Below are 27957 nucleotides of genomic sequence, written 5' to 3'. Positions count from 1 at the left end.
TTGTGAAGATACTTTATGTTTAATACATCTGAAAAGAATGCATATACAAAGAACTTAGACATGAAAAAGCATTGGTTCAACACTAATGAGTCTACAAGAAATTGAAATTTTGGAAGATGGAGAAGATTCCCTAAGTCTTAAAAAAATTTGAATTTGCAAACCAAATATATTTTTGGTAAAATCCTTACAATACTGCAGTTGGTCTATGTAGAGACCCTGCACATGATCCTCAGGGGTTGGAGCCCCTCTTATAGGTTCAAGGTTACTCACGAGCAAAATGCAGAAAAAGGGGTTCCCTCAACTGGTCCCAATATGGTGCCACACCAAACACCAGAAGCCCCTCCCTGCAATTCCTTTCAACTGACACAGGCCTATCTTTCCACCCCTCCCTGAAGGATGCCAAGCCATCCAGCAAGAGATGCACCATCAGAGCCAGCTCCAAAACCCATTGCAGCATATCCCAGGTCCCTTCAGGGTGTCCAATAGCAGTGTATGTGCTGGTAATTGTAAGCGTTTCTCTAATAATTAAGGATTGGCAGAAGGTAGATTCGTTAAAAGCCAACTGACCCAGCTAGGCATGTTTTCAAAGGCGCAGTTATTTCTTCAACATGAGCCAGAAGCTTATGATGGCAAAGATTAAGGAAGAGACTGGCAAGTTAGTTTCAAGTCTGATGGTGCATCCAGAGAAAATCATTCTCCTATTCCTAAGGCTTCATAACTTAGAGGATGGGATATAAATTTATGACCTGCACAGTAAAAAAGCCAGGGGAAAAAGATACAAGGCAACTTCAGAGAAGATGTGTTTTCTACAATCCTTCTTAGAGGAGCACCAGCTTGGGACATTTTATTTTCCTGACTAAAGTCTGCTCATACCCAGGCTGCTGGCTGGCTGGCTGCAGAACAGCCCTACAAGATCTAGAAACCAGAACCAAGTTTTGCCACACTGGCATAAGGGGCAAGGCTTCAGTAAAACAGCCTAAAATTAGTCTGTTACAGAAAAAGTCATTGAGCATGCCTTGATGTTAAACAAAAAAAAATTAGAAACAATAAACAAAAAACTAGTAATGATCAGTGTTTTCTGATAATACATAATTACTCAAAATTAACTAGTTTAACTGAATTGAGGGGGCACTGGGGAATAAACACTAACATTCTCATCTCACACAGGGATCGTGTGGGGGAGATGGGAGTGCAGGGCATTTGTCATTATTGCAAAAACAAATTTTAAAATTTGTATCTTTAGTTTGATTTTAACATTGCTTTTAGTATGACATCAAACACCAGCTTTGCAGAAAGGGCCGTGGAGGGATGTTCATAGCAGCACACACCTGCGAGTCTTCTTCGGCTCCGGGGGCTCCAGGGCAGCCAATATCGCTTCGTCAAATACATTCTTTAGGCCTTTCTGAAAAGGGGCAAAGAGAGAAAGGGGCAGTCTCATTTTTGAGTTTTCATACAAACAAAACCCCAGAAAGCTAAGTGGCAGCCACACCCCTCTAAGGACAGATGGAGATTTGCCATCCCCAAAGCCTGCCTGCCCAGCAAGGCTCCATACCACTGCTGTCAGCAGCTCCCGAGCACAGCATCTCATTTTCAGAACAAGAAAACTTATCCTCTGAGAGCAGAGCAGTGTACTTCACAAGAAGCAAAACACACGCACCAAAGTAATTTCCTTAAAGCAATTTTTATGATTAACTGGCTACTCACACATTTCACATGCTAATGGCAAAGTAGAAAGTGCTGCACTCGGATGGAAGAGCTCAACCTGGAGCACACCTGGGACAACACACACCCGTGTGTCAGTGGAGGAGAAACAAGGCAAGCATGCAATGATAACCTGGTCCAGTACATGCTCTGGTTGGGCATCCAGCCCCAAACACCCCAGGGTTAGAAGTAGCCAGGCAGAGCCCAGAAGCTGCCATGGTAGCAGAGAAGTCAAACTGGGAGGAGTACAGAGGGGTACCATACACTCTGTTAAGGATTAAATGGGAGCCAGGATGTGCAACTTGAATAAAGCTTCATCAGTCATTTATACAAACAACCGCAATTTTTAATTTCAAAATTTAAAGACAAGCTACAATTGATGTTTTTTCCTTAAAACAATAAAAATCAGAACCACGATAGTAAGCAGAAGCTTTACATCTTACAGTAACAGGTTTTAAGGATTGATTATTGAAATGAAGAGCTCTACCATGTTAGTGAAAGCAAGAATTTTAACAGTTCATAAAGCAGTAGCAAGTACATCAATATTTCCTTCCCCCCAAAGACTGACAGATACTCCACCTATAGCACAGACAGCCAAAGCAACAGCAACAGAAAACATCTCACTGCACACAGGAGAACCAGAAAACCCTTCACGTTACAGCATCATTTGCAGATCACCAGTTCAGGTACTTTTGTCATGCAAATACAGTTAAGAGTCACAAGTAGAAATTGAAAACATTCACACTGTTTCTTTCAGTTGGATTCAGGAAGATCAAACATCATCTCTTATTTTTTTGAATGTTCTTTAAATAATGATGTAACCAAATCCTTTCCCCCAACAGCCTGAATTATAAAGCTAGCCACACCTGGCAACCCAAGCAGCAGGGAGTTAAGCGAGTCCAGTTCACGTTCCACAGTCACAATGTTTTACTAAAGATCTCAAGTACTGTTTTCAGTCCAAGAGCTAATACAGAGGTTGCTCTAAGATGGCAAGCAGGCACAACAGCTTTCAATCAAGGTGGTTTGATTCATTTTTAACCAGGTTTCTACTGTAGTGGGACAGAGGAAGCAGCAGCAAGAGGGGAAGAAGAAAGTTTAGAATATACAGCACTTCCTTTTGGGCTGAGTTTCCGGAGGCTCGAGGGCAGCTAGGATAGCCTCATCAAACACATTCTTCAGACCTCTCTACAAGACAGAGGGGAGGAGAAAAAACAGCAGCCAGGTTAGAGGATTAGAGAAAAACAAGCAGATACAAAGAGCATTCAGGAGCAGGCTGAATTCACAGAGGCAGTAAACAGATTTACTTTGCAAAAAACAAAGTAGATCCCAAGAGGAAATCTCATTTAGATGACCCAGAAGTCAATGACAGACAGACAGAACATGTGACAGGCCAAGTCAGACAAAATCAACACTCAGAAGGGCAGAGGCACAAACACAGCAAGAACATGGGGGTGCGGGCAGAAAAAGGGTGACGGTTTCCACTCCACTGCTGTACATACATTGAGGGAGTTTACAGGGGAATAAATCAAGCAGACAGCAGCTTGCCCCACCACAGGGACCAAAAAGGTCAGTTAAACCTTTTGTCATCACCCACGGATAAGCGAGCACCTTGGATGCACAGACTACTGCTCCCAACTCTCCAGGTGGCAGCTGGTCCAGAGCAAAGGCTCCAAACAACTCCTCTGCTTTGTGAATTCAGCCCCTGAATAACTGAAGATCTCCAAATGGCTGGGAACACACAATCTGGGATGGAAGCAGGACCTCCCTGGTAAGCCATCATCACTGGCAGTCACTAACTCTCTGTCTTTAGAAGTGATGCAATATCTTACCAGTGCTACTCTGACACTGGGAGCCAGCATGGAAATGGTGCATTTCAGTTATTCAGTTTAGTTTCCAAAGCAAGTGTAACCACAGAAAGATGGGAACAGCGTTAGGAGTGGGAACAACTGGGATCCAACACCAGACAAGCAGTCACAGAGCTGCAGGACTCTGCAGGGGTTACACCGGAGCACGGAGTATGCGCTGCATTTGCTGTAAGCACAACAGGAACAGTGCAGGGTGTTACCACTCCCACCCAACTCTGCCAAGTTACACACCACACTGGAAGTGAAACCTGGCTCAGTTTAGGCTAACTGGACTCGCCTAAATCTACTGTCATGAGTGCACCCTTCAAAAACTCAGGAGAACTGTTTATGACAGCTAAAGGCAAACAGAAAAGCTTCAATTACATCCTGTAAACAACTGCAGTCTGTGCAAAATTTAGACTTCTTCTTTTAAGATCACTCAAATGTAACTGGTTTCTCCCTTACAGGTTATACTGGATATATCCCTTTTAGAAGGTCTTTAATCTTGTTTACCGAAGCACATACATGGGAGACCTCTAACGCAGTGCCATTTGGAAGCATTTAAGGCCATCACATGCAAGATTATACTTGAAAGAACAGTATTTAAGGAAACGACAATGTACATTCTGCACATTCTGTACATCCTCCCCAGCAGTTTTTCTTTTTCTTTAAATGAGTTCCAACTCAGGCTCACAAAAGAGCTAAAAAACTTCAGATAAATAATGCCTCTGAAGTCTAAGTACTAATTAGATTTCCCTTCTCTGTGAGAATAATGCTGTGGCATAAAATCAATTATGCACTGTTAGACAGATGAAGAACCCCGGCAGGACAAGAGTCAAAAAACCAATTTTACTTAAATCCTCCTATTCAGAGACTCCTCTTTTATTTTCCTATTGCCAAGGAGAAATTTGTTCAGGAGTGCAGAATGTGGGATTTGGTTTGAAGGACCTAGCCAAAAAGGGAAGAGGATAAAAAAAAAAAACGACTGGGACAAAATTATTGCGAAAATGGACCAGGATTAATAGCCTGGATGACCAAGAGTAACAACATGGGGGAAAGGAGCTGTGTTCAATACCACAGGCACACAGGCCTGTTAAAATCACGACTTTTGTGTTACACAGGGAACAGGCTGAGATCAGGCTTCCTTTACTCCCTCTGTTTATGGACAACTTAAGGCCCTTTATAAATCTGTGTCAAAATTGTCAACCTACCATCAGGAGGGAAAAGAAACCAAATTCAGCACTCTCTCTGGTATTAGGTACTAGGATTGGGCTTCAGAAAGTCCACTCATACACTTGCACCCAAGAGTAACAGAAGTAACAAACACTGTAGTTGCAATCTGTCAGTCACCCTTTCCTAACAGCAAAGCCTGACCTACTTGTCACAGTGACACTGGGCCCTGTTTTGTAGAGAAAGGTTGGAGATGGACACTGAAAATGCCTTCATCACAAAAAGGGATTCCACAACCTGAGGAAAAGGGGATAGAACTGGCTCTCCAATAGAGCATTCATCCAAACTGGGGGAGAAGATACTCTGTCTTTACAGAAAAAAACTCAGAAATTCAGCCTCTCATGACTCACACAGTACAAAAACAAATAATGCCAGCTCCATGATTCTACGACTATTTGCTAGTGGGTTGCCAAAGTCATTTGTAAATTAGTTGGGAAGAAAAAAAACAGCCTGGACTGCTGAGGTGAACTGCACAGACAGCATCCAAGGCAAAGAGAGACTGAATACCCAGCTGAGTCTCACTTCAGCTGAAATCAGCTCCTATAGCACTGCCTTGCAGGTAGGAAAACAACCCTCCCGGCCAGGGAAGCAGCCGGCTTCTGTGTTCAGCAAGCTGCCAGTGAGATCACTGCAAGAGCTCCACACAACCCTTCGCAGTTCAGCTATGCTGCTGTTCACCAGCTACTGATGACAGACCCAGGAAAAAAGTGTTTTGTGAGTCAACAACAAATGAAGGGAGAAGAATGGAGCAGATGCAAACCGACTAGTCGTACAAGTGAGAAGGCTTCTGAACCCTCCTCCCAGGTCACTCCTGACTCCTAAAATTATCAGTGGGTATACAAGCACTAATGCTCTGGAAAAAAATCAGGCTGAGCTTCCAAGTGCATAAAGTCGTTCACTGCAACAGATACAGATTAGTCTATCTGGAAATAGAAAGAATGGATAAACACTGCCACTTTTTTGTTATATCAACTCTTCCTCTGGTAATTCTAAGTGATTCCATGCAATTTGAGCAGACTATAAAAGGCAAGTCCAAAGCTACAGAGGAAAGGTCTCAGTGAGCAATACAAGACAAAGGCCCTTGCAGGTACTTACCCAGCTAGCAGGTTCTACAGCCTAGTTAGCAGCAGCATTCAGGCTGTGCCAGACACCATCTAAAAAGGTATTTTGGGGCTGAGCAGATCCAAGAAAATTACAGCCCAAGCATAAATAACCCTCAGCTTGCCTGTGGGCAGTTAGGAAGCACGGCCAAGACCACCTTTTGATCAGGGATTCCCAGGATGAACAGCAGCATGCCTCACCACACCACCTCCAGTGCCAGCATCCTGCACAACTCCAGCAAAGCCACTTCCTTCACAGGAAACACCCAGGCGAGTCTTTGTTACAAAAAGAGCCTCAGAATTTTAAATTGAATGGATTTTAAATGGTCAACATGCAATCTGGGCAAAAGGGGCAAGATAAGTAGAACTTCAGGCTTTGTGAAGTTTGGCAATAAAGTTTCGTGCTCAAGGAGATGAATGCACAACATAACTGGAAAGAGTGAGGGGCTTGATACTGTGCACCCTGGTTCATGCACATCAGGAAGAACAAATTCTTTACAGACCAGCATTAAGGAAGTTGTTAAAAGAGTTGTAGTCAATTCTGCAAGAGTAGGAACTCTGCAAGAGTAGGATTAAGTTCCCAGAGCATCCAAAGCCAAGGCAACAGACCAGCTAGCCAGAAAATGGCTGCCACTCCAGTATTCCTAACTGAAAGGGAAAAGATAATTGCATTTCTTGCCCTCAAATCAGCTACTTTAGCTGGCTCTACACTCACATTCACAAGTTATAAACATGATGTGAGAACTGTCTTAAGAACTATTTAACTGTTATTTTCTGTTTCAACAGAACTTCCATCTGAAGGAAGGACACAGGAAACAAGCTCACCACCAGCTGCACAGGAAGAGAAGGCAGCTCTCAACTATGAAGGTTTCCGGTCTTACAAGTAACAGCATTAACTTTTACGAGAGGCTTTTTTTTTCCTTCGCCTGCTCGCTTCAGCAGTGAGGTGCACTCTGTATCCCAACCCAATTATTGTCTGTAATGTACCTTTTTCATTTTTCAGTGAGTTTTCAACAGTTATTTTTCTCCAGCACAGACGCAAACACAGTAAGCACATCCTCCTCCATCACCCCTCAACACTAGGCTTAAGCCACACAGGCTGATTTTCCTTGTACCACTGCCAATTCCCTGTGCCTTAGAACAACACAACAAAGAGAAAGCTACAGTGTAAATAGCAGAAACAGAGTTTACACCCTTTCACATCCACATTGAGCTGTTTTTCCCTGGAACTGAAAAAAGTATGGAGTATAAGCAAGCAAAAATGGTCAAAGACCAACCCTCACCTGCGTAAGCGCAGAGCATTCCACGTATTTTACAGCCTTCAGGTCCCGGGCCAGCTTTTCAGCAGTCTCTGGAGTTATGGGCTTCTGCTTGTTCTTGGCAAGTTTCTCAATTGTTGAGGGATCATCTCTTAAATCAATCTGGGTCCCAACAAGCAGAAAAGGGGTCTTTGGACAGTGGTGAGTAATTTCAGGTACCCACTAAAGACAGACAAGACACAGCATTTGTTACTAACCACCTAAGATAACTCCTGACATACTTCAGCAGCTCCCTTTTCAGGCAGAGTTCAACCAACCTTTTCTTTCACATTTTCAAATGAAGAAGGAGAGACCACTGAAAAACAGACCAGAAATACATCTGTCTGTGGATAGCTGAGAGGTCGTAATCTATCATAGTCTTCCTGACCTAGAGAGGAGGAAATTAACACTGTATTAGACCCAGACAACAAAATCCTGCCCTTTATAGGGAGCCAGAATGCACATTTCATCACGGTAACATTGCTGTGATTAATCCTAACTCTTAAGCAAAGAGCCAAGCTTAAGAATGGTGAACTCAAACATTTCAAAAATCTAGGTTTCAAATCCAGAATTCATTCAGTTGCTATGTAACAGCGAGCTGCTGAAAGTCACAGGAAAGCTGGGAAGCCTCCAATACATTTTGAGATCAAACACCCTCAGATTGCTTAACACCCTCCTCAATTATAAAGGGAGGTTGCAGAACATGGATCCAGTTATAGAGGAGGTCCTCTGCACCTAGTCCATTCATTACAGGTATTATGCCATCAAATTTCCTTACCCTGCAAAAAAAACCTTGCTCTTTGAAGGGGAGAAAAAAAATAGTTTTGTTCACAAGAATGTTCTGACTTATTCTGTGAGCAGTCAGTGAAGTGTCTCCAGGCAAGAAGAGGAGAATGTTGCTGGTACACAACTGACCAGGCCACTCAGCAGTATTCTCCAAAAACATCACTAAAGTCCCAGCATGGGCTGTGTTTTGGAAGAAGCCAGCCTCTTCCCTTTGAGTCCCTGTGGACAAGCAGTCTCTGTAAGGCACCATTAGCACTGATCCACCAGCCTGACTCTGTCTAAACTCATTCTTAAACCTCCTCCTGCCCAATTCAGCAGTACTGCTTTTAGAAAGTAAATTTGGGACTGAAGCTGCTGCATACACTGACAACCAAATCCGAAGCACTCGGTTAAAATGTCTCAGATTCCAACTAATGCTGTCTCATTCATCATACAAGACAAAGACCTCAAAGAATCTTGAAGGAGCCGACACAACACCTGGGACACCTCAACAGAAAAGACCTACAGTTTGAAAACAGAAATCTAGACAGCCTACTTCAGCTACTGTGCTTGGCTGGACACAGAGGAGTAAGCACTGACCAGAATGATAGTCTCAGAATGGTTTGGGGTGGAAAGAACCTTGAAGCTCATCTCATTCCACCCCTGGCCATGGGCAGGGACACCTTCCACTATCCCAGGTTGCTCCAAGCCCCATCCAACCTGGCTTCGGACACTTCCAGGGATGAGGCAGCCACAGCTTTTCTGGGCAACCTGTGCCAGGGCCTCACCACCCCCACAGGGAACAATTTCTTCCTAATCTAATCTAAATCTAAAATATCCTGTGGCAATTAACAGAATATTCCAAAAAGTCTGTCTTCCAAGTACAAGCTCAAAACACAGACTTGGGTTTTAACCTGAGAACTAAAAATAGGGGTTTCATTCATTGCCAAATTTTGTCACCTGTATTGGCTGCTACTTAGCAAAAAGCAGGCAACCATTAAGAACAAATACTTTCCCCTCAGAAGTCCAGCTCTGGAAAGAAAGCCTTTACATTCACAAGTGCAGAGAGTCACCTACATGCACTCAGGTCATTTGGTAACTGCTCAGAATTACAGGCTGGATCACTGCTCATGTTGATAGTACATGAATGTGCGTAACTACGCACACACCACTTCTCAGAGGTCTGAACCCTCATCATGAAAACAGGCAGAGAAGGACCCAACACAACTTTCACCCACACAGGGACCATGCAATGCTACAACTGCTGTAGGACCACCAAGTCCCTAGAGCACACCACACAACGTGTCAGGAAGGAGTCTCTCTTCTCCACCTAACTCCTTATCCATGAACGAGGAAGCTTACAATAATGGGAACACAAATCCCATTTGGGAGGAGAACATGGAGAGCTAAAGTGAAGCCATGCTGAAGAATACATTCAGTACAGACAGCTCAGGGTACAGCTGCAGTGCCAGCTGCAGGTTGAGCTCTGGGTGTCCGGGAGCCCCGGGTGAGCAGGCACTGACCCTCTGCACAAAAAAAGGGCCCAGGGACCTGTGGCACCACCAGCTGATGGACGTTCAGAGATACAGCAGGAGCCAAGGATTCAGCTGGAAGCCCCCAGACTTTCAAACACACGCTGTGAGGGACACAAAAGCCCACAGTTTGCTTTGTTCAGGGTCCCCTCTCAGAGGCGCTAGCTCAAGCTGTTATTTTGGTTTTGCACCACAACTAAATTTTAAGGATCTAGACATCTGAGACATCTATGGGAAACCTGGGACCAAGGCAGTAAGGAAACCTTGTCTGACTGCAAAGTGTGGTGCACGTTGAGCGTCAAGCGAGGCCCCACTGGGTCACTGGAGCTGCTACTACAAACAGACTTCAGTCCCAGCTCAGGTGGTGAAGTGTGACTGTCAGAATGGCTCCTGGATGGGCAAACAGGAAAGTTTCTTCAACAGCTATAGGGTTTAACTGGAAACCTAAGATTGTTTCATTAATTAAATTAGACGCTAATGATGCATGTAAGAATACAGCTGGAAACAGATTAAATTATATCAGGACAATTTTAGATGAAAGCTTATGAACTAAGCTCTCTAGAAGGGCTCTTTTGAAGAAGAGCTTACAATACCAGTTGCTGCCACATCACTTCAGTATTATTATGCAGTAGAGACAGGGTATCCAGCAGCTGAACCAGTTTCTACCCTTTCTTGGTAACTGTTCACACACGCAAAGCAATGTTTAGCTGTTTAATCACTGCACATTTCTCCAGCCTGAAACTGAGAAGCAGCTTAAACAAGAGGCCAGCAGATTTTTAATTTTTAAAAGCACGCACTGAGAGGGCTTATGAAATCCACACCGTGACTTCATCCACATTAAGGATGCAGAGACATACACACATTTAAGACATTCCAATATCAGTCATTCTGTCTTGACAGAATCAAGAGAGATTTTCCCCTTCCATTAAAAAAAAAAAAATATCACCAAAAAACCCCCAACTGTATGTCTCCATGTTCAACATCACCTCAGGTAAATCTTGGTCAGGTACAATGACGTAAGCACTTGGTTTCTCACCTGCAGTATCGAAGAGGCCAAGGGTGTAAGGCTCTCCTCCAATCATCACTGTTACAGCATAGTTATCAAAAACCTGTCAAGAAAAGAGACACACATTCAGAGGGGACATGAACAGGCCATCTCTCAAACCATCAGCTTACCCATCTTGCCAGAGCACCTCTGATTTGAACAAGAGACACCTCTACAGGAAAACAGAACCATCAAGCTTACACTGCTATTACCACTAATACCATTAACAGAACAATTCCATATGGAATAGGGATACTCCAGCTGTTTCCATGACATACTAAAGCAAAGGCGTATGATGTACACCACTGAATAACACATGGTAAAAACCACTGAGCAAAACACCTACAACAGTGTTTGCCTGTTACGGCAAGGAGGTTTCCCACGCTGCCACAGAAATTCCAAACCTTAGTGTGACAGAATAAACACATCTCCACAAGGACAGAACGGGTAATGTCAGCCCCGCCCTTCGGGCACACAGTGATGGGGCTGCATCTCACAGTACCCAAATCCTCTGAAGTCCGTATTTCTAAATATCTAGGGAGCTCTATTATAGAGTCCATCTTTTCAAAAGGGATTTATCCTCCATCTTTGAAGGAAGCAGCATTTGATAAAAATCAGCCTGTGTCAAATTCAATCTAAATGGAGAGTCTGACTCCAGATATCAAATACTATTGCCTCTGCAACATCACCTGGCACAACAGTACTGCCCTCCAGGACAGACCCACTGCACAGATCAAAGCCAGCACTACCCACCGTTTCACCCACTAACTGGTTTAGAGCACAACTGAGCACAAGGGCCTACACAAAAGCTCACCTCCAACACCCAGCCACTCAGCAGTGCTATGTCTGAGGTCAGCATCCTTCATTCCAATTACCATGTTATCTTCAGAACCACAAAAGACAGTATTGCAGAAACTACCTTTGGCAAAAGATCCTTCCCACTGCAAAAAAACCAAAACCCACCACCTGTCCCTGCAAGTTGCTGCATGGTCACTTGGGGCCAGTCGGGATCTCCAAATGATAACGGGGAAGTTCTGCTTCCTCACAGAACTGCAGCCTGAGCAGTTCTCACAGCTGAAGTAAATCCCAACAGGAAAGAGGCCAGCAGCCACCTCAAAGGCTTTTCATGGAAGCAAGCAGGGAGGGATGTGGAAAATAAGCAGTCCCATGCACCTCTTGTTAATATAGCAAGAGCTTAGGTCATTGGGAAAAAAACCACCAAAATTTGAGGTAAGAGCACTGAGACTGCACTTCAAAGCTGTACTTCCCAGAGTTCAGATATCTCCTTCCCACCTGACTGCCCTGGTTAAAGACACTGACACTACCCTAATTTTTTCAACTTTTCACTACTCACAATGACTGAGAAAGCAACTACGGCCACTGCACACTGCATATCCCCACAGCATCATCCAGAAGCAGAAATCCACTTCTCACACTATTTTGAATTAGTACACTCAAGATTTTAAAGCACTGCAAGAGACCTCACCACTCGTTCCCATTACCTGCAGCCCAATCCATCACACGCTGCACTGGGTTTGCCTTAACTGAACACGCAAGTATCCAGCTCCAAATAACACCTTGAGGCTGAGGGAGGGTGGAAAGTATTTCACAGGGCACATTCAACACGCCTGAACTGCTTCAAGACCCCAAAAGACAGATCAGGATGAGGACTCCTCTGTTCCTAGGAACAGAACAAGGAACCAGAATGATGAAGGTCAGAGCATTTGCTCTTCCAGATGTCAGAAGACGGTCAGCAGCTCAATCCCCCAATGATATCCCCCCGTTTTTGCTCACTACCACCTGTAGCTGCCCTTTTAAGGCAATTAGCATGTCTTCTTTTTCATCTTTTTTTATTTTTAAAGCTCCCTATCGCAAAATGGGATTTTTTAATTTCAATATTTTTGTTAAGGTACAGCTACTACTGAAATGTTTGGGGTAGAGCCCTAAGGAGGCCAGGGTTACGAGGCTGGCCTTCACACAAACCTGGCAACTACAGTCTCATAGCAGATGTCACAGACAATTTCATCCTCAGTTGTGCCAAAAAGGCTAAAAACCAGAGCCCAAATAAGTTTCAGTTCCTGCTAATGCCAGAAAGCCCATGGCAGCAGCTGGCATGAGCTCTCATGGGAGAAGACTCACACTTGAGCTGTCACAACCCAAACATTGCCAGTGCCTTTCCATAGATGTGCCCCTCACTGCCTTGATTTTTGAGAATGGCAACAAGATCAAAAACACACAGGTAACAAACCATGTGCAGCACCACTGTGAAATCCATCTTCCACTGGCTAATATCCTCCATAAAGAGAAAAGATTGCAAAACACAGAGCCAACTGAACAGAACTATCTATCAGTCTGAACTGGTATGTTCTCCATCCATACTGTGGCCAGGCCACTGCACAAGCACAGCAGTATTGGTTCTATTTCTCTGTCCATTCACTACTAGAAGCATTAGCTGGAATATCAGAGGTTACACACCAGTTTCCAGAGTCTGAAATATGCCTCTAGGTCATTCACAGATTTAGGAATGGGCCTCTGATATCTCCGGAACAGCAAGTTCCTCAAGCCATGAAGTTCACAGATAAGTAACAGGCCAGAAACATGGGGCAGGTTTGAAAGGCACTATAAAGAAGCCTTAGCACCTTAGCCTTAGGACCTTGAACACACTTCACTGGCAACTAACTTTTTAGCAAGTTTTCCACATTCCTGCTAACAGAGATTTACGGCCACTACTACTGTGTGCAGGACAACAGACAAACTTGAAGGCTTTCAAAACACATATTTTAAGATTATAACATTTTTCAACTTAATCACTTCCCTTAAGGGATAAGTATAGAAACACTCAGTGCTGAACTCACTGACCAACTTCATTTTGCCTTGACTACAAACAATAGCTTAAATAGGACAAGCAGCCTTCCAAAGGTTCAGCACAGGATGTGACAGCCCTACAAGCATCACATCAGGATACTTGACACCACTGAAAAACTTAAGAACGGTGAAACAGTTTCAAATGCCACTTCTGTACAAATCCATAACAGAGCCCATGAGAGAGGCTGATCCCGGGTCTCCATGCTTACAGCACAATCCACAAGTTCCCAACTGTGGCCACTGCATTTACCCTGAACACTATGAGGTTTGGGAGTCCTTTCATCTTTAGCTCCTGATCTACAGCTAAAGACAAACATTTTTATTTTGTGGAAGTCTGTCCTACACAGGACAAACCTTGTATTTGGTAAGTTGAAAAAATTTTGATAGCATACAAAGCCAATACCTCCAAAAGATGTGATGATGTTTACTGCAACTTCTTTCCCACAAAGAAAGGACATTTCTGTAAAGTCCTATTCCAGAAGAGCTATTGGGCAGAGCTACCCAGCATCTCAGAGGAGCTATCTGGTCTTCTGAGTTACTTTGTAACACAGAGAATATTACCAACCCTTTCACCGGCGGGTGTTCTCTGTGATGCATTTCCAGACCCAAATTTGTTTGGGATACCAAGGTAAACTCTTCAACTCGTGTATTAGTAGAAGATGGCCTTTTCAGGTCCACAACAGACAAAATTACTAAAAAGTGCATCCAGCTGTCAAAGTCTCTTGCAGCAACCTCACTAAAAACTGACGCACCTCAGTGGCAGTATATGATCTTGCATATGCAATATTAAGCAGAAAAGCACTTTTCTAACAGGAAGACTGTGCACATGTCTCACAGGCAGCCAAACTGCTCTCAACTAAAACTTTAGATACATCAAGGGATTCGGTATTTCAGAAAACGGAGCCTGTGAAACTCAAAAAGGTTACTTCAACATAGTCAAGGACTACACATAAACTGGCATACATTTGGAAGTACAGAGGAACGTGACTGCATCCAAACACAGTCCTCGTTCTTAGCTGAAGTTGACCAGTCACCCTCCATAGTTCACTACATCTCTGGATCTTTCCAGAACTTTTTGGAGTTGCAAAAGAAAAATGAGCCTCAGAAAATGTTAACTGTAGTCACTGACTATTCCAGCAACATGAAACATGCCTTTCCCTAGAAACAAAGGTGTAGCAGGAAGTGAGAGTACAACCAGGACAACAGGTGTTCCTACTGCTTGCTCTCCACTGGTCTGCAGTTGCTCACACTGTTAATCTCACGCACAGAATCCACCCACAAAGAGAACACAGATTCTGCAGAGCAATCAAGCAGCAAGAACTGACCAGATGCAGGTGAACTGACCACCATTACCAGGTGATATGGAAGGCAGCAGCAGGGTATCAGACTGATTGCTACTTTTCCATGCTGTATTAGTCAGTCTCCAAGAGGAAAGCAGGCTGCAAGAACACATATTAGGGCATGCATGCCATCAAGGTTAGTTCGAAAGGGAACTCATGCTACCCTGCCCCATCATGCCCAAAGAACATGAGCCATTCTCACACTTACCGTTGGTACGTATTCCGACGGGAATTTATTTGTTGTATAAGAAATTAAGAGACAGGTTTTACCAACAGCACCATCACCCACTACTACACACTTGATCGTCTGCATAGCTGAAATCTACTAGAATATCAACTCCAAAGAGAACCTAGAAGAAAAAAAAAAGAAATACATGTATTTAGATGTTTCCCATACTCACTAGATAGCCATGCACATCACCTTTGACTCAAGCCCAAACCACTAACAGCACATTTGAGATATGAAAACAAGACATTCCTAAATGAGCTGGTATATCCTTTCTCTCCACCACACACACAAAGCTGCTCACATTCATAAGCGAAAGAATTTTTGCCTAATTACCTAGAGGTGGGCAAAAACATCTTTGGGCTTTTCCAGACTCGGTTTTTAATGCATGGAAGCATCTAGCCCCAGATGCACTGAAAGCTTGAAGTGTAAGCTCTGGTCTTGAGAGCTGCTCAGTAACACACCTGCCTCCCCGAGAGCTCCCTCTGGAGAGCAGCTCACCATGAGACATTCTGGCAGTGCTTTCAAGCTAGTTTATGGAATAAAAATTAAGGTGTACAGACAGAAATAAATATGATTAGTTTCTTCTTTCCCCGCCTTTTTTAAGGCCTAAGCACCATTTTACAATCTTCTGGTTAAAGTTGCTAGTTAACACGCACCTCTATCCCCACTGTGAAGTGTTAACAGCACTGAGAGCTCAGCAGGGCATTCAGATCCCAAGGGAATTACTCTTCAGTAATCCAGATGCACCCAGCTACTCCAACACTGTCTCAGCAAAAACTTTAGTATGTGAACTAAACCAGTATGTATCACCAATATCTCCTCCAAACACTTGCTGGCTACCTCCAATGTTGCATGGCCGTCTTTCATTCGTGTATTACTTTAATTAGAGGAGTACCAGGCCTCTGGTCATTCCTTCACACAGATGTGTGAAATCCTGACCCCAGCAAATTAGTTGCAAAGCTCTCACTGACTGTCAGCATCATAACATCCGAAGTACTTTTATTTACAGCAACAGAGACTTGCTGCAACGTCTTTGTAGTCCTGACGGGCACCAGGGGGTGTTGCAAGCAGCAAATTTGCCACCACAGGAACAGCAGAGCCTTAGCCAAGCAAGGATGCTGCCACGGCTCTCAGGTCTGGGTAACTGCATTAAAAAACCCAAATCAAACCCTCCTGAACTGTGCATTTGGTCACTTCCTGGGGATTTCACTTCTTACAGTAATGTGAATAAAGTACAGCGCAAATCCAGATTTTTGAGGCTTTAGTCACAGCCAGCAACATGATTTGATACTGTATATCACACTGTCATGCCTGCAAGGAAAGGAAATTACTAGGGACTCAAAAGAAACATATCACCCCCAGCTCTTCTTCAGATACTGCAGGGATGCTCTAAGATTTCAACAAAGACAGCTACCTTCATAATAAACATCCTCAAAGTTCCTAAGAACAATACTTGTAGGGGAATACTAGTCACCACCATTCCCACAAGACCCGGACAAAAATCACAAGCAGTTTTAGGAAATGGCAGCAAAGATTCTCAGAGCAGGCCATGAGCCAGCACCTGGTACACAAGCCACTTACACTGCCATCCTCATCTATAAATCTTCTTTCAGCAAACACAGAGACAATGAACGATGTGTGTAAGTATCAGGTGTTGCCACCGGTCCTCTACTTGGTGCCCAATTTCAATATCAATAGAACCTATTGATTTATACAGATCTCAGTTTCACAGTGGACATTCAGCAGGATGCACTGTGCAGATTTATCAACAGGCCCTTCATTACTACAGCAAAAAGCTCTGCAATTCAGGCCTGAAGCAAACACGTATTTACTCAGGAGGACAAAGCAATTACTTACGTTTCAAAAGACATCCTCTGTGTTCAGGCCAGTTCAACTGTTTACATCCAAGTACTATTATTCAATATTGCAAAGTGCTTCCACAGTTCAGCCTTGCCATGCTGGCGGCACTGACTGATCCCAGAGAAAGTCCCATTTCAGAACAAAAAAAAAAGCAACCAGACAGAAAGCGGGCAGTGGAACAGCACAGCTCAGGCCCACATTAAGAAAGTCCTCATGCTCAAAGCAAAGGTGGAAAGGGATGAGCCACTCATTAAGGAGATTTTCAAAAGGAAAACACACCAAAACTCAGGCCGAGCAAACAACCCAAGTGCATTCCAGCTAACCCCAGCCACAGTAACCAGTATGCCCCACTAGTATAGCCAAGACAATTCTACCACCTGCCTTTTGGTTTGGGCAAAGCTGAAAGCATTCAGCTCTGCCACTGTTCAGCACAGGTAAACTGCTGCCTCCAGGAATTCCTCTCAGAGTTAGTAAATGAAGTACAAAACAAATCTCCACACTGGGTTTCCCAGCCACTTCTCATATGTTTTTCCAATTTCCACTCAAATTTGTTACACTGCCCAGCCAGTCCCTGGAACCCCCGCTCCAGCTGTCCCTGCTCATCCCAGGGCTGGCACAAGTGGAGGAACATCCATCCCTCTCACATAACAGCACTTACAGTCACCCCTTTAGAGAAGCACGCTTTCCACCCTGCTCTCCCCTGGGCAGACCAGAACTCCTCCATGCTGTAATCCTCCCTTCCTGTTCTACCTCCCTCTTCTACCTGCTTCCCCAATTATTTGCATTTCCTTGTTTACCTGTAATTTGCAGGTTACACATCTGCTTCAGACCAGAAAGCACACCAGAGATAAAATCCCGGCTCTGAAGCATTCCCTGTGCTCACTGCAACACACCAATCCATGACTCTCTATAAATCCAAATGTTGTTTATTACCAGAAAAGCTCACATACACCTTCGCAAAAAGAAAAAACAAGGGTTTAGTATTATTCTGTAAAGCTCATTACTCCAGAGAGCACCAAGCAAGCCACAGTACTAGAAAACATCTCAGGTCACAGAGTGTGCTGCAAGCCTTCACTTTCTTTCCTGTCCTTGGACACAGTCAAGTCCCAACACTGGCACTGGGAGAGAAGCTGCTGTTCTCTGGCAAGTGCTCAGGTCAGAAACTGGGGCTGACACAGCACCAGCTGCGCACACACACCTTGCACATAGCTCACATTATTCCTGCCACAGCTCCAACGCTGGCAGTGAGCTATCAGCCCTATCCACACAGTTTCTCTCGCAGAGAACACCGGCACTGCAAACCAAGAGCATCTACAACAGCACTGCTCATTCCCTCTGCACCTCCAATTCCCTCCTGAAGTGAAGCACTGGCGTGGTGCACATCAACGACTCAAACACACACACCACTGCACTGGGTGAGGCAGCATGCACTATCTTTTTCTAGCAGGTGACCTGACCCTTTCAGTTTTCTGGCAGTGGGAACAAAACTTTCTTATACAACAAATAACCCAAAGCCTTGCTCTGAAGCCTAAAACAGAACCTGAATGGCACAACAGGGGTCTGGAAAAGCCTGGGCAGTGCTGTTTTCTCTTTTTTTTTTTTTTCCCCTCCTTTCTAAAGCACAAAACTAACCACGTTTACCATGAAAACCACTGAACTGGACCACTGGAAGTTCTCTATGAAACAAGCAAGTACCACTGCTCTCACACAAGTTGATGAATTGCGCTCCCCCCAGCCCCAATTAGACACTTCAAGATTACATATTAAAAGGAAGAAAACAAATGTGAGCACATCTCTTGGGTAAAGGCATCTCCCCACTTTTTTTTTTAACGGATGTATAACTTTAAATACTGAGACAAGATGGTGTAAGTTCTAAACGCATTTAAGAGTCTTCAGCATAGGTCTCCAAAGTCTTAGCAGTGGCAAAGTGGAGTTGCTGAATAAATTATCTTCCTTGGATTAGTAGGCTTTCTAGATTAGCTGGATGAGCTATTTCATGTTTTGCACTTCTTAGAAGTCCACAGATCACAGCTGAAAACAAGCTCATTTCTAAGGAGCTTTAGATTCACTATCCGGGGACCTACTCTTCCATAGGAATAGCTTTAAGGAGACATACATCATTAACTTGTGGTTTAAAAGTAATTTAATCCAATTTGACATTAACCAGAGAATAACTCATCCCCAGAGTGCAACAACAAGGGAGATAGAAACAAAGAAGTTACAGAGGCTTTGGGCTTGTTTCCCCCCTGAAGACACCACCTAATAAAAGGAAGTCTGTATGTAAAACACCCAGCAGAGAGAGCACTCGTAGCAGTTTTAAATATCTGAGGGAATTGAAACAGACTGGAAAGCACTGAAGTCTTCCCAGCCTGAGTGCAGTGAGTGGATTTTGAGCCATGTAATTGTGAGCCATCTGGCCAAGCCCAGAAAGGAGAGCTGATAAGAGACTGAGAATGCAATGCAGATCAATATGACCTAGTTCTGTTCAAGGAGTTCTAAAGACTTCTTAAAAACATAAATAAAAATTACAAAAAAAAAAAAAAAATGGAGCATTGCACTGATTTAATCTCTCAAGCCTCTCTGCAGTGTAACCAAAAACTTCAGCAAATTCAGTAAAGTACATGTTAACTAACAATACTTGTAGTATTTGCTGGATTCTAACCTGCTTAGCATGTAATCACAACAGCAGGATTTCACAGAACTCAACAATGTCCTAGAGAACTGCGATCCGGCATCCTGGAAACTGTGGATTACACAGCCATGCAAACTCTGTCAAATTCATAGGCCCATTTTACAGAATTTTGCTTTGAAGCTCAATTACACTTTTGTGGAAGACAGCTGATCTGCATTTAGGTTCAATTCCAAAAGTGTTTACAGAGATGCAAGTAATAGTGGGACATCATGGAGGTCGGTAATCCCTCCTGGCACAAAGGAAATTCTGGAGTGATGGACTTTGGTCACACAGGCCTGTTCAAGTACCAAAACACTGACTGATCACAAAAGGCTGAAGAAATCCATGGTACCTACGGCAGGTTCCCACTGACTAAGCACAAGCCATACCATCCCAAACACACTTGCATCTCCTGTGGAAGTCTGACTTTCCCATTCTAAAGGCAAGGCAAGCATATGGAATGTGGTGGTACTATGGGAGCACTTTGTTTTCACAAACTCTGTAACTTAAGAGTAGCTGCAATCTGTTCCAGTACCTGTGTGCACTGCTAATTGCAGAATTAAGTGAAATTTTGTGAGGTTTTGTACACAATCAGTGTTCTCCACTACACCCAGAGTTAAGAATCTGCATGATCTCACCTTCACTTTTGCTGTACGTGCAATCTGAAGGAGAAACCACAAGCCTTCAAGCTTGTTAAAATTTCTCTAACTTTTACGCTACTGAAGTTTGTTTTCAGGTTAAATGTGTATATTCCCCCAGCCAAAGGAAACTGTGCTGTCAGATCTGTCTGCGAGTCCTGAACTTGCTTCCTGCCTCGGCAGCACCACCACTTCCTCTTTCAGGCAGGACTGAAACTGCTGTCATTTCATCACTAGGACCAGCTCCCTTGGCTTGCTGCAAGGCACCGCTGACCAAGAACCCATTTGTGGTGCTCTCTGGGATACACCATTAGCTTACAAGTTGAACCTTAACCAGTCCATCACAGCTTCCGGATCCTGTTTGGGCACCTGCTCCACATTCCAAGAAAACAAACAGCCATTTCTGAAAACTAAGATTCTTTTTCCCCACCCACTGTCATTTTACAGCTAACAGTTTACTCATCCAACTCAAAGCACTCAGGAGTCCACACTGAAAGGAACAATATTCACAGGATTTTACTCATGATCTCTGGTAACTACTTTTGCCCTTCCACAGTACTTTCATTTCATATCTTATAAAACCACACAGTTCTAAATAAATTATTCATTTGTACTTGGTAATTTCTTCCCAAATTAATCCAATCCATTGTAAGGTCCTTGCCCTCAGCTATCTCTTCTAGCCCTACTAAAAATAAACACTTCCTTTTCAAAGTGACAAGTCTCTCCAATTACAGGGGGAACTCAGGAGAGGTACTTGGCTACTACAATCCCAGCAACCTGATTTGCCTCACCAGAGAGACATACCAGCAATTACATGGAGGGTGTATTGTATGCCTGTATTACAAACACTACATGACAAAGGTCACTGCGTACAACACACCGGTTCTCTGCAGAGATCCCAAGCCACTAATGAAGGCACCACACAGGCTCAGCTGCCAACCGCACCAGGAAGAATACCTTGGACCTCTTGGTACAGACACAAACCTATGATGCAAAACACCAACAGGAGCCACTCTCTTTAAGAGAGATTAAGAGCTAAACTCCAGAAGGATAAACTGGCACAGAAGGCAAAACTGTTTTTAAGAGCAGTATCACCATGGCCAGAATTCTCCTCTGCACATGTGCAGCAACCATCTACAGACACTGTGCACATCCTCCAGCCCAAAGCCAACCTTCCAGCCTGCTAGGAATCATCTTCTTCATGAAGATCTCACCCCAGAACTAAACACATCTGCCACTTCTATGCTAGTAAGGTGGCAAATGACATGTAAAAGAATACATTAGGTTCTAAACCACCTGGTGCCCAAGCTCAACTGCCCATCCTGCCCACAGCTTAGGCTGCTGCAGACACTTAAACTTCATACACAAATACACTTGTTCCCACAGGTTCCAAGTCAAGCTTATGGCCTGGGTCTTTAGTTTCTTAGGTGAGGCTTAAACTGGCTGTTGAACTACAAACCAGCACTGGAGCTGCACTCCTCTAGAGCAAAGGAAATTATGAAGTCCAAGCTAAAACCTGCAAAAGCACAAGGGACAGACTTGAGACACAATCCTGTACTCCATCAGTTCAGCATCTTGAAAAGGATATCCTGCTTTAAGCATTGTTTTGGCATTACCTGTCACTAACAGATCAGACACAATCCTTTAAATACTACCAGTTCTCCTTGCAGAGTACAAATTCTATCTCCAAAAACCAGTGTTGCTGCTCACTTTATAAGCATGTCTAATTACGAGACACAGCCACAAACGCTCAGTTGCACTAGAAGCTGTGTCAAGATAAACACAAGAACTCATGTAAAGACCTGGATCTGCAGTGGGTGGGTTTTTATCTGAGGTTGAAGAGACCAACAGCAGCAGAGCACACTGGTGGGCTCCATCCCATGTGCCTGCTCACACCAACACTCTCAACCTGGTGTTGGATGTCAGCATGAGAAACTTGTGGGTAGGCATACAAAAGCGAGCAGTGGGAAGAGCCACAGGATCACCATCACCAACAGAGCTGGATCAATACCATGACAGGCCTGATTGACCTCATAGCCTCCTGTTGTTCCTGAAACCCACAAAGTTTGCTATCATTATAGGAATCCCTGTAGGAGATAAAGCACATGTCGGAGGTCCTCGAGCATCTCTTAATCTGCCACTCAACAGAGCCTGCATATCCCAACACCTCTGCAGGTTTGCAGCTCCCATTTCTGGACAAGTTACTATGAATTGCCAAAGAAGCAGTAAGAGATCTCTTCTCAACATGCAATCACCATAGAGCTATCATAAAATAGAATATGCTGAATTGGAAGGGACCCCACTGTTTGACATCAACTGATATTTTCTATACTTAATGCAATTTTCTTTTTCTAATTCCCTAAGATTTGAGAGCTACTTTGCACATCTTTCTAAAGGCTCCTCACAACCATCTGGTACATACACACACAAGACAGGAAGTGAAGACAGTTGGGCAGGGGAATTTTAATAGCCTGAGCCCAAACTACCAGCAGCACCGTAACACACATTCCAAGTTTTGCAACTTCAAAAAAAGAAGGGGAAAACCATGTCATCCCATTTTAGCCCTAAATTCAAAACCAGAAAGCTGACCAACTAGATAGCGTGACTCAGCGGACTCTGCTGCCACACCAGGTACACTGTGGTACAGCTGTGCCTACACCTGCTTTACCACAGGCATTGCCCACTATCCCACTTCAAGGCTCCAACCAACCACCTTCATCTGAACACCAAGTCCACAGAAAAAAATCAAAAGTGACAACTTTCCCATTATCACTCTGGTTAAGGTTACACTGTCAGAAGTAGCATCAGCACGGGAAAAACCTGCCCCAGATAAAGCACTGGGAAGTGTGTGGGGTTACATTAAATCCTTTTCTGTCAAAGGCACTTTAATCTTACCTTATTACTCCTCACTTTTGTACTCTACAGAAGGCTGTTTTCCTCCTACATGCAACAAAATTCTGTTCAATATTTTACTACGACTTAAAAACCCCTATCTTCACCAGCTTAGTTGCATACTGCTAATATTTAAAAAAAAAAAGATGCACCTACACCCTTATTTGGACACAGCATCAAACCAAGGCCCACATGGCCCTTATAGTTCTCCCCACATTCCTGTGGCCAACTACATTCCACAGTGCTACAAAAGACACTGGCAGAAGTTCCTCTGTTTTGAGGCATGTTTTTCCTCCATGAGAAGCACCATGCCTTGCACACCACTGTAGCAGATCCTGCTCACTCCTGTTATGCTCAGGGAACAGGACAGCTCCAGGTGCACCATCCACACAACCAGAAAGTTCCCAGGAAGACATGCTGTGTTCAGGGGGAATAGCTCAGGCTGTGTACCAACATGCTGTTTTAAGACTAAAGAGATAAAGCTTTGTTAAAAAACACTGCAAAAGCAACTCTTCCCGGATACTGAGCTATCCTGGATTGCTGTTAAAATAAAGTAGCTGGAAGGCTCACCAACACCAGGACAGCAGCAGGGGAGCTACCCTTCATTCACCTAACCAGCAGAAGGAACCAGAGCAGATGGAACCACCCCACTTTGCCTGGCCCAAGATGAGCCCTGGCAGCCGTCTCCTCAGGGCCAAGAGCATGCTGGGCAACTGGCAGTTGTTCAGCCATCAGCAGATGCACAAGAGGCTCATGAAGAAGAAACTCCAGGACATCGGAGACTCAGCAACACTTCACACGCACTAAACCCTGAAATACCACTGAACTCAAGGTAACTGCTCAAACACACTAAACTCACTGCTGCTGTCAGATCCAGGCCCCACACAAGCCCCTCTGCATTTAGCTGTTCCCCAGCTGCTCTTTGGTGCACGCAGCCATCCAGCTCACAGAGTGGCAGAGGCCTTCCTGACCTGCATCCAAAGCTGCAGGAGCATTTTTGTCATTAGTTCCCCCAAACAGAACACTCATCATCGACCAGAAACACAGCACAGCATCCTTCAACTTGAGAAGAGCTGAGCAATTCAAACCAGCTTGGTCCAAAGCAAGACAATTCTGGCAGCCTCAGCATGCAAGTCTAGCACCGCATGCAACAGCAATCCTCTTCAGCTGCCCCAGGGCCTCTACCAGTCCCACTCCACAGCAGCCTAAGGCTTGCTCTAACACCACTTCAGCTTGGTGAAAACCTTCACCTGCCAGAGTTTGGTCTATGCTGGAAAACACATGCTGATCCCACACAATCTGATCATAGGCATGGACAACTTGGCAAAAATGACCCAGTACCTACACATCCCCTCCAGACAAAGGCCCCAAGGAAGCCCCCGTGCTACTTTATTAAAAAAGGCTTTGTACTAATTTTTCATGAGACAAGAAAATAGTGTACGGACCAACTCTCCTGGTAGGAATAATGCCACAACACTCTAAAGTAATGGGTTGAATTGGCAGCACAAGAGCTTAAAACAGAAAAACAGCTTTTAAAAGCTTTTGCAAAACAAATTCTTTGTTTTCTCTTTATAAAATATCACTTGTTTAGAAGAAAAATCAACACATCTCAAGTAAAGAACAGCTGCTCTACTGAAAACAGGCCAATTAGTATTTTGAAGTTTTATACCTCTTTAGGTCAGAGTCATTCTCTGAAACTCCAAGGGAAGATTACAAAGATTAATTACACAACAACAACACAAACATTGCTTCTTGCTCTCTCTGTTTGCCATTTTCTGCACACCCAGGGCCAGGTAAACAAATCCAGTTCATCCACTCAAAAACAACCTAAAGGATGCCCCACGAGAAGCTGGGAATTACCTGCCTTAATGCCACTCCTGTCACTCACCTCAGGCATTGACATACACACCACAGGCTGCAAGAGGCAGCTGACCGCTATGTTGGGGTGCCCAGACATCCTCAGGGAGGGAGAACTTTTGTGCCAGGCTTCAGCCCTTGCAGAAACTCTGGAGAAAGGGCTTTCTTTACCTACTAATCCTAATGGCAATATTTCCTGATGGATATACCCTTAGCTTGTATAGTGTAAAACCATTATAAAGTGCAAAGTGAAGGGCTTGGAGGAAGCCAGCTGATTAAATGCTGACAGGCTGCAGAAATGTAAAGATACTTTAAATTTCTTTTAAAACTTTAGATAAAAGCTTATCTGGCCAGTAGGTTGTTTTATTTGTCATATATTAACTACTGAAAATAGGGTGCTTCCACCTACATTTAACGTAAGAGAGTGAAAGGAGCCAAGGAAGAAGACTATACGGTTAAAGAGAGCTTCTTGCTACCTGAAGCACCAGAAAACAATTTCACTTCCATTTGATTTGACAGCACCTTCATCTTCTAGAACAAAAAAGATGTCATTCTTTCCTCAGGAAAGAATCTTTTCCTCAAAGGCGAGGATAACTACACGCCCCTACAATTCCTCCTGTCTCCGGCTCTAGAAACTCATATCATAAATTCATGATGGAGACAAGGGACGGCAGGAAAGCTCAGCTGACCACAAAAGGCAGGCAGAGAAATTAGGAGGATAAAACACACAAGCCCACAGTCAACTTTTAAAAGCTGTGAGCACTCACATGAGCATCAGGCAGATTACGCACACCTCAGCTGCAGTGCTGCATGTTCGTTTAATGTCCAAGTCTTCCAGAGCTAGCAGCAGAGCTACACCAATCCACCATGGTAACATCAGAGCTGCTGAAAAGGTTTTAATTAAAAGGTCCAGCTATGTATGCTCATAAGACTTGGAAATTTATTTTAGTACTAGAGCTGCATTTTAACCAAAAGGAACCTTTACATCAAGACTAGTAGCCAGCTTCACGCTGCACTTTCCATCAGCCTCACAGATGCTTTTACAGCAAGGAAAGCCCACTGCACACATGTAAGAGAAATCCCTGGGAGTTTCACAGGGCTCCATTTCTGTTTACTGTTGGTTTTTTAGTGAAACTACAGTTTCCATTTCAGGTACCTCGCACTCTAGAGCTTACAGAGCTTTTCTATTTAAACAGTAAAAACATCATGAACTCCCCAGCCCTGGCCATCAGTTTCAGGTAAACAAACAGCCCTAAAGCAAGGCACTTAATGAATTCAGAGCATCAGTTGCAGGTCATGAATAACCAAGTTCAAAGTATGCAAACCTAGTGATTAAAACTTCTGCCTAGGATATACTACCAAAGTGAAAACATGTTTTATCTTGCACCACAGTAATTTTTTACTCCTTGCCAACACTTAAAATTCCTTCTTCTCTTTGCTACTGAAGCATAAACGTGAACAGTTTAAACACCAAGCCACTTTTACAGTCAGCAATACACTGATTCAAACCTTATGTGCATGTCTAAGACCTGACTCAAATATACACTTGCCTATAATATCTTCCTCAGAACCCTAATCAACAAGAGTTTACAAAGCAGAACAACAGCTTCCCCACATACAGCCAGCTGAATATAATTTGCTTACCGAAAAAGAGAAGCTGTAATGCTTTACTGAGTTATCCCAATCACAACACAAAGAGCTTGAGCCAGGTTTTAAATGCCCCTTCAGAAAAAAGAAAAAGATGTTTGAAGTACTGCAACTCAACACTTTGAACAGAGACAACCAACACCTCCTTCCCTCGGAGAGAAGCACATATGAACATGAGACAAAGACAATCAGAGATGGCCAGACCGAGCCACCTCTGATCACCCAGTTGCCATCTAACATGGCCTCCTCGCCAGAGCCTGTCTTCCTCATGCTGCTGTCAGGCGGGGAGCTCCAGCTGCTTTGGCCACAGCATCCATCCACACAGAGAGGACACCGGGAATCCTGACCATTCTTTGTTAAGCAGAGGTTTCCAATGCTGGCTGTTATGTTCACAGCTACCTGGCTCTCCGACTGCCTCCTACTGCTGTCACCAACTGCAAGTTCTGCCTATTTATAAGTACAAAACTGAAGTCCAGATCACTAAAACAGACCTTTAAAACACAGACAGGTGTTATGCTGCTGCAGTATATACATTTTTATGAGACTTCAAAGGAGAATGAGAAACACATGTCAATATGTCAACCCTCGAAGCAGCGCTAGCTCTTGCCCCAGCTGCAGCCGGTGGCATCACGCTATAACGAGAGCTGTGGGACGGCTCTAGGTAATCCACAGCCTTGCAGCTCGTGAGGCAGATGCCCAGAAGAGCCTGCGACTCCTTGACTGAGCGCTGTCTATGCAGGGCACATAGCTGGAGCTCAACCCCTCGCCATGCCCGCACCCCCTGCGGCTCAGGGCTCCTGTGGCACGGCACACCCAGCCCAGCCCGCAGCCCCTCGGGGCTTCTCCCACAGCCCCGGGCGCAGCCGAGCTACACCGAGCGCGGAGGGCCGCGGCTGAGGCCGGAACGGGACCAGGGCGGGGCTGGTACAGGCAGGGCCCAGGGAGTGCAGCCGGGCCTCGCCATGGCCGCGGGAACGCTTCCTGCGCCTCTCCGAGGGTCGAGGCCGCCCGCTGCCCGGAAGGGGGGGAAGGGTGGAGAGGAGAGGCGGCGGCCACCCCCACCGTCTCAACAGACCCGGCCCCGCAAAGGAAGCGCCCGCCAGCAGCCACCGAGACCCTTCCGAGAAGAGGCCGCCCTTCCCCCCGGCAGGCGGCTGCCGGGGAGGCCCCGCACACACAGCGGGCCCGGCAGGGCGGCTCCCGCACAGCGGGCGCTCCGACCAAGGTGAAGGCCGGGGGTCTTTCGGTGGGTGCCGGGCGAGGATCGGGGCCAGTCGGTGGTCCCGGTGGTCGGGCGAGGGGTCCCCGTCCCGTCTCCGCCCCCCTCCCCCCCACTCTCACCTCGGACGCTCCTCCGGGCGTTGGCAGCTCACTGCGGGGTCTCCTCAGCGCAGGCACAGGGGCAGTCGAGTGACGTCACCGCGCAGCGCGCCGGCGAGGGGC

At 44.8% G+C, this 27957-nt stretch overlaps 1 protein-coding gene across 4 annotated transcripts; it reads right to left on the bottom strand.

Annotated features, from left to right (window-relative positions):
- Nucleotides 1–27957, bottom strand: CDC42 (cell division cycle 42). 4 transcript variants are annotated; one of them, XM_048326217.1, is made up of 7 exons: nucleotides 27856–27871; nucleotides 26512–26589; nucleotides 14929–15070; nucleotides 10507–10579; nucleotides 7452–7561; nucleotides 7159–7356; nucleotides 1–1402 (listed from the first exon to the last, which is right to left on the bottom strand). In XM_048326217.1, the coding sequence occupies exons 3-7, from the start codon at nucleotides 15031–15033 to the stop codon at nucleotides 1313–1315; spliced, it is 576 nt and encodes a 191-aa protein (XP_048182174.1). In that variant the 5' UTR covers nucleotides 15034–15070; nucleotides 26512–26589; nucleotides 27856–27871; the 3' UTR covers nucleotides 1–1312. The 4 variants fall into 4 exon arrangements, with proteins under 4 accessions (XP_048182174.1, XP_048182172.1, XP_048182176.1 ...); XM_048326215.1 differs by lacking the exon at nucleotides 26512–26589 and having other exon boundaries at nucleotides 27856–27956; XM_048326216.1 differs by lacking the exons at nucleotides 1–1402; nucleotides 26512–26589 and adding an exon at nucleotides 1663–2886 and having other exon boundaries at nucleotides 27856–27957.

This window comes from Corvus hawaiiensis, chromosome 22 (assembly GCF_020740725.1).
Source record: "Corvus hawaiiensis isolate bCorHaw1 chromosome 22, bCorHaw1.pri.cur, whole genome shotgun sequence".
Taxonomy (NCBI): Eukaryota; Metazoa; Chordata; class Aves; order Passeriformes; family Corvidae; genus Corvus; species Corvus hawaiiensis.
Note: the sequence above shows the minus strand (reverse complement) of the source record. Positions and strands in the feature narration are given on the sequence as shown.

Excerpts from the sequence above, each read along its gene's own strand:
- CDC42 (XM_048326216.1), bottom strand. The coding sequence starts at position 15,033 with ATGCAGACGATCAAGTGTGTAGTAGTGGGTGATGGTGCTGTTGGTAAA. Across the intron at positions 10,580-14,928 it reads CGTCGGAATACGTACCAACG|GTTTTTGATAACTATGCTGT; the intron begins GTAAGTGTGAGA and ends TTTTCTTGACAG. Across the intron at positions 2,887-7,158 it reads AATGCTCTGCGCTTACGCAG|AGAGGTCTGAAGAATGTGTT; the intron begins GTGAGGGTTGGT and ends TCTGTCTTGTAG.